The sequence below is a fragment of the Mya arenaria genome, chromosome 13 (assembly GCF_026914265.1).
Source record: "Mya arenaria isolate MELC-2E11 chromosome 13, ASM2691426v1".
Classification (NCBI taxonomy): domain Eukaryota; kingdom Metazoa; phylum Mollusca; class Bivalvia; order Myida; family Myidae; genus Mya; species Mya arenaria.
The window spans coordinates 19,746,215-19,760,627 of NC_069134.1; the positions used below are offsets into that span (position 1 = coordinate 19,746,215).

The following is a 14,413-nucleotide window of genomic DNA, read 5'->3' on the forward strand; positions in this document are numbered from 1 at the left end:
ACAAATCGTACTGCATAAAAACGGAATTGTAGCCAATATGTAGTAAAAGTGATCTTACACGGTACTACATTCTCCGATTTTCGGAAATACATTATGTATGTCCATTTAATAAAAAATATCAGATGAAATATAAGTCATACGTCATACTTATGTGTGAATAAATAAACAAAAAGGCAAAGCTGCACCACGGAAGTTTGGACAGCTCATTTTCTTTGCACCACCGATATGTGGCGGAGCTGGCGTTTAGTAGGCATACAAATGTAATCACATGATATCATCTTAAGACGAATACGATTCAAAGTTATGTCTCAATTATATTTTCAAATACAATTGTACATCGCAGCGACAACAGTACAATAGTCAGTATATTTTGCAGTACTATTATTTTTTATCAAAATAGAAGGGAAATTAAAAACGATTTGTTGTATTAGCTCGGAACTCAATGTTAGTATTTCTCAATGTACGTGAAAACTGAACTTGTTTTATGAAAGAACACTTTCCCATGAATATTCAGGTTATAATAAAAATGTAACAAAATAACACGTTTTATAGCAACATACGTATTATATATACAAGCTTTTTTTTTCTTTTTTTAAATAAGCACTTTTCTTTCTGTGTTGACAGTTACCCAAGGCAGGAGTGCCTGCGCGTGTCCCAAAAACTATGACCCCGTATGTGGGAGGGACAACAAGACCTATCCTAACGATTGTGTACGGAATTGCGCGTATGTACATGTATACATCTTTGTAAACTGCATTTGACTTAGTTTGACCTCATGTGATATGGGATAATATATACAGCGTTCTCCATCTAAGAATCTTCATGGCAAAACAACATATATTATTTGAAAGGGGTCGTTAATTTTTAATTACGTATACGTGAGGTAAGCGGCCTCTATTTACTTGAATACATCATTCGTTTCCATTCGCGGCTGCCCAATTCGGACTAACTACCAGCGTGCACCTACTTCGAGGGTAAAAAATGATCGAATCGGTGCATTACTTGGCGCCAGTTAGGACACAGAAAACATTCACATGATGGCCTTATAATTCTTATTTTCAGAAATACACAAAAAAAGTCTGACGGCCCGTGCCCATCATGCATTTGCACACTGAATTATGACCCCGTTTGCGGCAAGGACGGGGTCACCTATGGCAACGAGTGCAGGCTGGACTGCAAGTAAGTATCAAATGTAATTTAGTTTATATCACGCTCAAGTTATGAAGAATACTCAGTAGTCATTAATTCTTTACAATATATGTTTTTTTTGTGTGATGAAAGCTGTTATTTCATGATTAGTTCTTCCATGCATATGTAATTCAGTATTTCTGCTTAGTTTGTTTAATTATTTAAATTGTTACTTAGTGGTGCATATTATAATAACGAAGCAATGTGATGTCTATTATTTATGTAAATACTGAGGGTCATACGTATACAATTTACGAGCTGTTGATGTAATCAGTCATTGTTTTTCTTTCAGGGGAGTGGAGAAAGCCAGCGATGGAGCTTGTGATCAGTAGTTAGTGCTACTAAACGCCGGTATATGTTCGCATTGAACTGAAATATATTAATAAAGTTTGCATCCTAATCACTGGAATTGTGTCTTTTTCATCAATTAAAACGTCTCCCTGTCACCAGTGGTTGAACTCAACGGCAACATTTTCAAAAATTCAATGAGCCGTGAGTGACCGTAAATTATTACAGAACCATTTAAATACAGTTGCTTAATTTACATGTGCGACTACGTCTTGAGCATATACGTATATAAACATGCTCAATATTTTCCTTATAACAATACAATGTTATTCAATCACTTTCTCTGTCATTCTCATTTATATGCCCCACTAAGTAGATGATTTAATGATGCACCAACGCTAGGGGGAGTAAATGCTGTCCGTCTTCTAAGCACATTTGAATTGAATCGCTTACCGTTTTGACGGTACCTGTTAATATTGACAGGTGTTTGGTCACGTGCGCAAACAAAAGGCGCTGAACATTTGATTTATCAATTCCTGGATTTTGTCCTTTTACGCTAAGGTAAAGGTAACTGGCAACTATCAGAATAGAACTATTTCCTCCCAACTGTTGATTTTCACATTTAAACGTTAAGTACGTGCACCAGTAAAGCTGTACGGACCTATAAAACCGTGGTAAAGCGAAAGTAAGGGAAGTTTTCAACCTTGCAATTTACTTCGATTCGTACTCTTAACATTCGAACCAAAAATATTTAGATTAATTTAGCACGTTGAACTAGCGCAATAAAACTGTCAAAGTGACCTTTTTTATTCAAAAATTTATTTGAGGAAAAATATGATATGATAAGAATACGCCAAAATGAACAAGTGCAGACCAAAGATGGCCATACATGTACAAGCGATTTTACTTTTCTCTTTCTACTGTATAGTGATAGGAGTTTGGAGAGAATTACTGCATATGTAAAGAAATAATATTCTCTTATTTTGGAAAAAATCAAACACTATTAGCATTATTAAAGAACTGACAGTCACTCAGTGGCATATTTGAAGCATTTTCAACTGTTTGCCTGTACACTTGATGGAGGTGTTGAAAAGATGGAGGTGTTAAGTTATTTCTTTATTTTGGTCTTAGTGTACGTGTTATGTAATATATAGGGTGAGAGTGAGATCAGTATCCCCTGCCGTAGGACTTTTACTGAGTCTGATAACAGATATAAAGTAAGTATTCAACCACTCAGAATGTGATTTCACTTGTAATTTTACGACAGTGTAAAGTATCATGTATATATGTAGGATACTCCATAAAGTGGTCGGATAGGGTTTCTGCCAGTTGTTTAGCCCGACGCACCTTTTCCCGGCGATACTCATAACCGACAAGCCTTAATTGCACTGACATGCCTAAATCCCCACAGCGTTGAGCCTTATCAAAACAATTATCAATATTGACAATACACAATTGACTCTTTTCTAATAGTTGACCAATAGCAAGCAGGCGTGTCGGCTTTATAATCACGTGCTTAGCTTATATCATAACGGTTGGAGCTGATTGCCAGAAGGCATACATGTCACATTTCACTTGAAGCATCATCATCCATCTCCCATCTTCATGTGATCTCCACCCTTTTTATGAACATGGACGGCAGACTGCAGGGAGGTTGTGTTTTTCACATTAAACTTGGTAAATCAACAGTGTCAATATAAATATTTCTTCTCACTACCATACATGTGATAATTTCTTGGGTCGATTCGGGACACTCGTCGTAATGTCAATGCACACTAGGGGGGTCCGGGGGCATGCCCCCCCCTGAATTTTTTTTAAATGGGGAACGTCTGTGGTGCATTCTAGAGCATATCTGGAGCTATTTTAGGCGTTTTTAATGTCCAGGAAAATGTATCTATTTTGACTGCCAAGACGTATTTTTTATTTGACATGGTTTTTTTTTTTCTGCATTTTCTTGAAAAAATAAAACCACCAGATATTTTCCCAGGCTTTAAATGAAGTGCTAACCAGGAGGATATGCAGTCTACTTTCGGTTTCATCAAAACAGGAAATAAACAACTATACAGGCACCTGTTTTCCTAATGATAATCCAAGATATGAATAATATACACAAAGATAGTTCGAAAAAAAGTTCAAAACACTAAAATGCCTTATGGACGCGTAAGTTGTTTAAACTTTAAAGTATAACGACGTATCGACTTTGAAATTTGAATGGAATATGGATGTTGTTTTATTTTAATTTTGTTTTTTACTCATTTTGTAATTTTCTTTGAACTTACCTTCATGCTCATTTGTCGGTAAAATGTGTGAAAAATATCAATTCATCAATTAAAAGCTATCATTCATAAGACCAAACAAATCCATATGAAAGCAATGAATTTGTATACAAGAACCCCCTTTGACTTGTTAAGCACAACAATAGGCCAATAGATCAATTATCGGGTGATTAACGATGACGATGACCTCGACGACACACGTACCAATTAACGGATTAGTGTCAACAGGTGTTTTACGACCAGTGTCCCGGACAGGCAAAATAGCTGACTTACATTGGTAAAATTAAGATAATCGATTCTGAGATTATTTTTTTTTATGACTTTCCGGACAAACATGCACCCTCCATGACTCCATGACAGAGATACGATTTCCGGGATAATCCCGGACGTCCGGGACGTTATCACATGTATGCTCACTACCATGTGCAATTATTCAGTAAAAAACTTTCAGGAATACAAAAACATATATGAAAAACGACAATTTTATAGTTGGACTATATATTTGGTAAGTTAAGCTAGGAATTTGCACTACAATTTAAAAAAAAAACCTTGGCGTTGGGAGGACACACCCCTCTGATACCCTGAGTCCCGACAAGCCTTCGGAAAATCCTGGCAGAAATCCAGCTTCATTATTGTTAGTACTTGCCATTTCGAGGGGAATCTAAATTCTTTTAGTCAGGGGTATTGGAGAAAGCCTTGGTACGCCACTGACTCACAGTAACTGAAACAGAGCGGCAAACACATGACATTAGCGCAACCACTGAAAACGTTGTACTCGTAAAACATTAAATAATTTTACTATTTGTCATTTGAATTGTAAAAAGAAATGTAATTCCTTTAATATTGAAATACTCAATTATTTTGAAAGATGGTATTTTATGTTGACACTATCTGGATCTTCATCCACTGTCAACCTTCGTTGTTTTGTGTACATTTAAACCAAATTTAACCAGTTAAAAACTGTTGGGTCGATATGGTGTGTAATCCCCTTCCTATCACTGTGGTCTGTATGGTGTGTAATTCCCTTCCAATCACACAGTGGTCTGTATGGTGTAATCCCCTTCTGATCACACAGTGGTCTATATGGTGTGTAATACCCTTCCGATCACACAGTGGTCTATATGGTGTAATCCTCTTCCGATCACACAGTGGTCTGTATGGTGTGTAATCCCCTTCCGATTACACTGTGGTCTATATGATGTGTGATGACCCCTTCCAATCACACAGTGGTCTATATGTTGTGTAATCCCCTTCTGATCACACAGTGGTCTATATGATGTGTAATCCCCTTCTGATCACACAGTGGTCTATATGGTGTGTAATCCCCTTCCGATCACACAGTGGTCTACATGGTGTGTAATCCCCTTCCGATCACACAGTGGTCTACACACCTCCCCTTCCGATCACACTGTGGTCTATATGGTGTGTAATCCCCTTCCAATCACACAGTGGTCTGTATGGTGTAATCCCCTTCCAATCACACAGTGGTCTATATGTTGTGTAATCCCCTTCTGATCACACAGAGGTCTATATGGTGTATAATGCCCTTCCAATAACACTGTGGTCTATATGGTGTGTAATTCCCTTTGATCACTGTAATCCCCTTTTGATCACACAGTGGTCTATAAGATGTGTACTCCCATTCCGATCACACAGGGAGGAGACTGGATACAGCTTATATAAAAATATATTGAAAAAAGTAGCAAAACCTCTTGGGTATTGTGAACAATAAATGAACTAGAATGCATAAAAACATTGTCTTATTATAAGCAAAACATAGGAGAATGAAACTTTTAAGTTCAATTTCTACATGGAAAGTAAACATTTTACTTTCAAACTGTATGAACATGTGAATTTTCTGTGCGACTGTTTGAATAAAACTTCTTTATTATTATCAGATTTTATTTCTACTCAAAATCAGAGATTCGGACTGGTGTCATTTATAAGCGAATGGCAGGTTTATCTTGTATAAGCGTCATAAAATTATGTAAATTTCACATGCATTTGTTGTGTTATTGTTGAAAAAATGTTTACAGGCCAAAGTTTAGTTTAAAGTGGTCCTAGCTTTAAACTGGCAACCATGCAGTTCTTATTGAGAACACGGTACATCATTTGTTAAATTATTTAGCATAATATTGCTCTTATTTGATTTTACCTGAAATGTAACAAGTATTTTAAAACTGATCAGTATGACAGATTCTTAATAAAGCCTGAGAATTCCTGAGTTATCTTCGGTAGATAGGATCAAGGGTCCGTGTTAGTGCTCAATTCAGCGAGTCAGGTTTATCGATCTGTTTGCCTTATTGATATAAACCTGTGATTTATCATTGATCCTAATCCATTGTAGGATACAAGAATGGATAAGGATTGGTAAACATGTAAACGGCATTTACAAGGTATTAGATGAACAGTGATTTTCAAAAACATATAATACCCTAATGTTAGCTTTGTGATAAGACCTCCATGTACACATCTTCATTCTTTGTTAATTTGTAAAACGGAATCGGCTTGTATATTATTTTACCTTTTTGTCTCTAAATTTATACTTTAGACTTAAACAATAATGGCATTGTGTAATATATTCCATGTCAAGCATTAAACTGTGACTCTGTATTGTTTTTTTATCCTCTTTTTGTTTAAAGTTGCACTCTCACAGATTATCAGTTCTGTTATGTCTCAGAATCAGCTGATTTTGGCATCAATGCCTTCAATTCAGTCATATTAGATAAAGCACAACAAAACAGATCTTATTAGTAATTGGTTGGTAAAATGCCTGAAAATTGCATTTTTCGTAAAGCGTTTTATAAACACTTCAGCCATAAAACATCAATTTTCGAATGTACATATCATGAGATAAACTGAGATCGGATCTTTTGTCAGCAGTCTTGTATCACTGGTTCCAGACGTTTATGCCAAAATTGGCTCATTCTAAGACAAAAGCTAAAAAAGTTGTCAAAACGATAAATCTGCAGCTATAATAATTAAATTCTTGTCACTGTACAGTATATCATTCCTCCTTAAAAAGAAAGGTTCTAAGGCAAAGAGACCTTGATTGGCATCATTTCAAACTATGTTATTGTTCTTCAATTATAGAAATGACCTAAAATTGGTCTTGTCCAACAATAATTTCAGAAGCCTTCGTCCAATCATCACCAAATTTGGTCAGAGAGATATGAATTGAATAACTCTTTCAGGTTTGATAACCAGCCATGTCGCCTCTGTCAATCTGGATATATGACTCTTTAATTGGTAAAAACTGAATTGACATTGTCCGCTCTCTAAATTTGGCTAAACATATATGTATCACCACTAATATAACCAAACTTGGTTTCCTAAATTTTAGGGCGTGCATATATTTTGACAGTTGGCGCTCTTGTTAATGTAAATACAATATGAACTTCTGTAAAAAATGATAGCTAATGAAAACAAAGAAAAAATAAATGTGCTTCTGGATGAATACATCCTGTACCTTGAAACCCTCAAAAGATTTGTAGTCCTGTGCTTTAATTAACAACGTAGGCTAAAGTATAAGAATTAAAGAGTTTAAAGTGGAGGATTTCATTAGGGGAGGGGTGTGCTACCTCAAACCAGGTATTCCTGGGTATTTTCTATGATTCTGGGTCCAGGGTAATGTTGACACTGACTCACAACTTTTTTGTTTTTTATTATCTGTATTGTTTGCCATTTGTTAACAGCGTACAGGTACGAAACAGGTAATTTTATGAAATTAACAAAAATATTTGCTGGAGGTTTTTTACTCGCTTAACAGCAAAAAGGAAATAAAAGCAATTGATTAAAAAATCTGTTTCACTTAAGTTCTTGTGTTTCACATACCAGGGTGTTATAAATATGACATATATACAAGTACAAAGAATGGATGTTTTTGCGCCCCAAACATTTCAATTGTCCAAAAATCACCATAGGGGAGTTAGTTGACAGGTTAATACTTAAACAAACTTCTTAGTTCTTTTGAGCACTGTTATCCTATCGTATGTCATCTATATATGCTAATAAAGTGTCAAAAGTCAATTAATGCATGTTGGTGGAGCCCAGTATTACAGGAATGGCTCCAGTCAGTATAATGTCTTAAGTGCTTTTGAATTATTTATCAAAGAAGTACTGTTCAATGGAAAGTAGCTCAACTTAAGATTCTGACCTTTTTCTACCATTTGTTTGTCTCAAAGACTTGAAACTGAATATATTCATTGATTTAGTCAACAACATTTTCTAAAGTTTGAGTATTTTTTTAAGTTCAATCTTTAAAAAAAAGATGTAATCAGCAGTCTTGCACAAAATAAAATCATTAAAAAAAAGTTTAGAAACCATGTAACAGTTGATTCTTTACTTGTATATCTTATATTTAGAGTGATATGGCGTTAACAGTGGAATAAGCTGCATCTAGACCAGTTTTCAGTCTGGTTAACCATTGTTGATATCTCAGAATTAGACATAATATCCACAAAAAGACCCCCTAGTGCATCTATCTGGGCATGTGTTCTTCTAAACAAATAAGGAAATCGCATGAAGTTTAGTTAAAACACAATCATTAAACTCATGACAGTATTATAAGTCACAGTGATACATGGGCAGAAGGGCGCATAACGGGGGCTTTAATCAGTGTTGAGTTATGTGGCTTTTTGACTCAAAACTCCCAGCCACTTTAGTGCTCTTGTTTTCCTTTTATTTATTTTTGTTCATTTGACAAACATGTCTGTGTAAGTTTACATCCATTTGACCACCTTAACCAATTTTCATCTTTGTTACCTGTAGTTTGTCTGATTTTCAGGTAAATTCCTGGATGCAGACCACAAGATCCTAAGTTGGGTTCAATCTGCTGGACTCTGGTGGATGGAGTCTCATGACCTCATGGTATTGTATAAGTTATTACCCTCAAAATTTTGAATGTATAGACTTACTTGATTAAAAGAATTGTAGCTGCATTCAGTGGAAAGGACCCTACCTTAGTGGGTTTTTTTTTATTCACCTCTTTGAATGGTTCTTATATTTTTGTTTGACTTGAAACAGCTGGCTTTTCCTCAACAAACAGTTAATCCCTGATTCGTCCTCATTGTAGTAATTAATATTATTATTGGAGTAAACAGAACATGGAAGTGATTTGGCGTCAATATTATTGACTGCTGTGCTACCAAGAATAAAGAGTGCTTTTCTAAATTTCTGTTTACAATTCACCCTTGCATTGAGTTGCTTGCATATTTTTGTGTACCACAACATTTATTAATTGATTTTGTGTCAGGTATTTTCATTTTGATCAGTAATTGGCTGTAGCTTCATAATCAGAGCAGACCTTTAATTAGAAAGGTTCCTATTGAAGACTTTTATGCTAAATTCTTATTCGGGTAGGAAAGCAATTTCCATTTGAAGATTATGCATCACTTTGAACTTGTGAATTTGTTACTTAAGAAATATGTTTTACATTCTTGAGTGATATACAGGTTAACAGAGCATGGTTTGGGTATCAAATGAGTAGTAACACACTTAAACATTAACCCATGTTTTTTTCACAGGTAGCATCGAAAAAGAAAAAAAATCCTTTAGAGTTACTTCTATTACAATTAACCCTTTGCATGCTGGGTAAATTGTCGTCTGCTTAAAAATGTCGTCTGGTTTATTCTAAATTTCTTTCAATTTACTTAAAACTTTGGGGATATACTGACTGAGTGGCAAACAACTTGGAACCTGACCAGGCGCCGAGTTACTCAGTGTCTGGTCTGGTTCCAAGCTGTTTGCAACCTTTAAAATCGCCATCATCAGCTTAAGGGTTAAATAAGCGTTGTAGTGATTCAGGTGATGTGCACAAGCTGTCATGACATCATTGTATTGTGCAAAAATAATAAATAACTCACAATTCTGAAGTCATTTTTCGGACAAAATGATTAGATTTTTATTAGTTATTTGTTTAGAAATAGATTTTAGTCAATACTGTTATTTAAAAAGCACTAGCCTGATCTGGCTACTGTCGAGGTTTTTCTGCTAGCCCGAAGACAAAATCCCTAGCTCTGGGCTTTGGGCTGGTGGTTAACAACGAAGACTGAAATGACGTCCCATAATTAAGAAGATGATGTCATAAAACATGACCATGCATTATATAAAAAATGTCTGCACACTAAATTTACTATCTCTATTTTTGTTTGTTTTTGTACTTATTTTTTTATCATATACATAAATGACAAGTTTTCATGGACTTAAAATGAGATGATATATTTATTTTTTATAATGTAATTTGGCCTGGGTTTGAAACTAAATGACGTATGAGCTATCAGTGGGTCTGGATGTGCAATAATTAATCATAAACAGATATTTATCTGGGGAAACTTTTTAAATTCTTTTTAATAACATTGACTTTTCACAGATTTTTAAATCTATTCAATTGATTCATGACATTAGATAAATTCATCCAGGCTTCTATAATCAATATTGATCTAATGATTTAAGATCAAAGTTCAGAGGTATTCTGAATGTTTGCAAAAAGAGATAGCCATTGTTAATATCAGAGTTTGTTTACAAGTAAGGTGCACTTTTTCAGCCGGTTTTGTGTTAGATCCCTTCATTTTGGCAGGGTACCCAGTTGGACTGTCTGTTGAGTCGGCCTTTTGTTGACATTGAGCAGCAGGGACTGCCAAGATGCTTTGTTTGGGAGTATTTGTGAAATATTTCCAATTATTTAACTGATGTCTTTTTTTTGTGATAATTAATACTATGTTCAGTATGGTATCAAAGTGCATGTAGTTTTATACCTTTGCTTATTTTTTTATCACTGCCTCTATGAATATAATTTCAATTAAAGATTCCACTGCATTTCTTATGCAATGATTCATCAATTTACTTCAACGATGTCCAAATACGTAAATTCAAAAGTATCTGCTGGCTGCAGGATGCCCTGTCGCCCTTTCAATCAAACAAAAAGACAAGCAGATGATTATAAACTGTCCTCGACTTTATATGTAAAATGAGGTCAAGTGAAACTGAGATGCGCATTAAGTCAAAGATTTATATTTCTTTTGAGAGATGTATTATTTATATTCTACCGCATAATGACCACATTTGGCATTTCTATTCACTTGCTATCTTTCTAAACTGAAATCTTTGACACATCTATCAAGAAAATTTAAAGTTAGCTGTGAAAACCTGTAATTTTCAAACCCAACTTGTTAAAAGGGTGATTTCTCTCCCATTTAAAACATTTGCATTGAGTTTCACCATTCAAGGTAATGATCAATGGCTTTGTGGTGGGATTATATATGCCACTCATATTTGAAAACCCCGTTTAGGAAGGGCAACATGAGACAAATTTACATTAAAAGTTTTATTTTATGCTTATCGTCCTTCGCCTTTCCAAAACAATGTCAAACACTTTCTGTATTTTCAGGTCCTTACAGACATATTTCATGAAGATAATAGGCAAAGTAAATGTCAAGGAGAACAGTTTGCATTTTGAGATAGCTAATGCATTAACTTAACATGCTGAGAGAGCTGAGAGAGTTCATGCTACACTAGTTCACATGCTGAGAGAGTGCAGCAACAGTTCATATTCTGAGAGTAATGATGCCACAATTCACATGCTGAAAGAGTTCATGCCACAATTGATATGCTGAGAGAGTTAATGTCACAGTTCATATGCTGAGAGAAATCATGCCACAATTCACATGCCAAGAGAGTTCATGCCACAATTCACATGCTGAAAGAGTTCACGCCACAGTTCATATGCTGAGAGAGTTCATGCCACAGTTTACATGATGAGAGAGTTCCTGCCACAGTTTACATTCTGATAGAGTTCATGCCACAATTCACTTGATGAGAGAGGATTTATGCCACAGTGTACGTGGTGAGAAAGTTTATGCCAGAATTCACTTGATGAGAGAGTTCATACAGCAATTCACATGCTGAGAGAGTTCTTGCCATAGTTCACATGCTGAGAGAGTTCATGCCTCAATTTACTTGAAGAGAGTTCATGCCACATTATTCACATGATTAAAGAGTTAATGCTACAATCACATGATAGGTGTTTGTTTCACAATTCATATGATGAGAAAAGTCATGCCACAGTTTACATGCTGAGAGAGTTCATGCCATAGTTTGCATGCTGAAAGATGGGTTACATGTTGAGAGAGTTCAAGCATTAGTTTAGATACTATTCAAGATGAAGAAGCACTCCTGGGATGGTTCCCATAAAGTTTTAAGAATGTGTGGTTTTAACTTGTAAATGGGCGTTAGTCTCAGTGCATATTTCAGAGTACTAGTATCTCCTAACCGAATATCAGTAATAGATATGTTAAGAGCTGGTAAATTTTAGAAATTAAAGTACTTCTCATGATAAACATGAAATTACAGAATAAAATAAAATTTCTTAACTTTGACTACTCAAATTTCTGGTAGACTGTATAATATAATAGCTTTGAAAATTGATAAATGGTGTATTTGAGGAAAACGATTAAGGTTCTACATTGTAAACTAGAAAAAGTACAATCATGTAGGGCGCAAATTAGGTGTTCTGTTGCCATTCATTTATTTCATGACCGGTTGCTGTGGAAATCATTATTTGCTCATGGTGTCAGTTTAATATCCGGTTAAGGCAAATAAAATAAAATTCAGATAACATTTCAAGGGCAGTATTGCCAGTGTTGGTCAGTATTTGTCATTGTATTGACAGAGGAAATAGCATGTTGACTCATATGTAAGAGATACTGATTTGAACCTGGCTTGGAATTTTTATGTCATGTATAATTTCATTTGTGTCATGCTGAAACAAAGATCATAATTTTGATTATGAAAAAAGTTCTTTCAAACAGATAAGACACCCAATTATGGCAATTTATATATTTCATATTTTGACAGGTTACATATTTTATGTGACAATTTTTGTGGTTAAGGCCAATCCGTTGACCAAACATGTGTAGCTGTTATACTTGCAGTTCACTGGGGGCGAAGATTTGTTGATTAAAATTTTCCATTTATCATTTTATGGTTATTGCCAGTCACGGTAAAGTGTAAAGTTTTTTCTTCATGGCCTGGTGTTTTTATTTTAGGTGAAATCCAATTTATTGCCTTTCTTAGTTCATGGTCACACATTTTCGTATTCTTTTAAGTCATTGAAATTTTCCCTTTAATGTTTTTTTATGAGATTGAATTCTTTTGTCCAAGGAAAGTGACCCTCATTAAACGAAGATCAACATGTTGACTCGTCTTCTTAATGTTTCGATACATTTCAGAACTTCTATCATCTAGGTTTACTTTGTATTTTTTTCCTATATAGAAAAACATTTATTTTACTAAAAGTTTGTATACTTTTGTTATATTGTTAACTTTGTAAATAAGGATTGATATGATTAGTTCTATTTGATATTTAGTTTAATTTATAAAAGAATTTCCATCTTATTCAGATTTTAACAATTATAACTTTTTCATTTATGATCATATCTTCATGATTGGGCCTGCTGTAACAAGCAGTTGAATTTAAACTCAAATTATGACCTAAGCGTAGAAGATAAGGTTAAATTTGTAGACATCTTAAAATAGCGTAAACCTTATCGTATTTATGAATTACAAATACAAGAAATCGTGTTATCAATACAGCACATGGTATCATGTTTATTCTTTCCTTTAAATTTTGTACATCGCGCTTTATTTCCATAAATTACTCTTGCCTTCAAAGTTTGTCTTTAATAGTGAGGACAACCCCCCAAAAAAGGATCGTTAATTTAATGGTGCATAGTGTTTACAATAGATTGGATATTGAGCGTGGTAGAGCGGGTGGCAGGGTTATAGATAAGCGTAGTGTCTCGTACATAGCCAGAGCAAACTGTCACCGTGATTGTGTACACATTCTATCAGGAGAGTCCTGTGCATGTGCTTATTGATCACAAATTACAAAATTACGTTATAATATTGAAATCTTATACGACGGAGTATGTCATTCTCAGTTTACTTATTAGGGCGAAAATTGAAAAGTTAGTTAATTGTTATTGTGAAAAACAGGATTTATTGTGTAGTTATAATTTTGGAAGAATTTTATCTGTGAAATTATGATTTATCAAAGTTTGGATATTGGAGTGGCTTGTTAATATTAATAATAATGAAGAATTAAGGAAGAAATTGGATATCTGTGTGGGTTAAATTTATTTTATGGTTTAATGTTTAGTTTCGAGTTGGATTATCTAAGTTTTGAGTACATTGTGAAATAAAGCCAATTAATTCATGGATTTGAATACAAAAGGTAATTTTTAATTAGATTTTGATTATTATTATTTTTTCCTTATAATAAAATGTGTTTAATGTATAGTGAATGTGTGTATTATGATATGTCCATAGTAAACTGTGATACCTGCAATATATCTATGTATAAATATGAAATTTGTTAGTAATAATAACAGAAAATAACAGAAAACAATAACTTGTAATATTAACAACAAATTTAAAAGCATTTTATTTTTATTTTTATCACAGAAAGGTCGAAATTTAATTTTCATCTGTTTTTACCCAGTACTTTTAAATAATGACATTAATGTTAATGATTTTTTACTGACATTAGTTAACCATTGAAAGATGGTCAAAAGATAATTGTCTTCAGGTATAAATTGTCCGTTTCTTGTGACATTTAATGATTGTACATTTATGTATAATGTTGTTTCTTTGTAGCAATATTT

The 14,413-nt window shown here is 34.2% G+C and overlaps 2 protein-coding genes across 8 annotated transcripts in view; both read left to right on the forward strand.

Moving 5' to 3' along the window:
• The window catches only part of LOC128215097 (ovomucoid-like), a 1,763-nt gene extending 187 nt beyond the window's left edge, over positions 1-1,576 (forward strand). The window contains exons 2-4 of the mRNA XM_052921819.1: positions 602-724; positions 1,063-1,179; positions 1,481-1,576. Of these exons, the coding sequence (XP_052777779.1) occupies positions 602-724; positions 1,063-1,179; positions 1,481-1,520 (280 nt within the window). The 3' untranslated portion in view covers positions 1,521-1,576. The remainder of the gene's footprint in view (positions 1-601; positions 725-1,062; positions 1,180-1,480) is intronic.
• A 392-nt stretch (positions 1,577-1,968) lies between these two features.
• LOC128213701 (leucine-rich repeat-containing protein 7-like) overlaps positions 1,969-14,413 on the forward strand; it is a 50,478-nt gene continuing 38,033 nt past the window's right edge. For 5 of the 7 annotated variants that reach the window (XR_008257784.1, XR_008257785.1, XM_052919710.1 and 2 more), the window contains exon 1: positions 13,529-13,983. The gene's annotated coding sequence lies outside the window, so the exon portion shown is untranslated. Of the gene's footprint in view, positions 2,038-3,615; positions 3,637-8,538; positions 8,622-13,528; positions 13,984-14,413 lie in introns of those variants that run through there. The other 2 variants (XM_052919711.1, XM_052919712.1) reach the window with 2 other exon arrangements.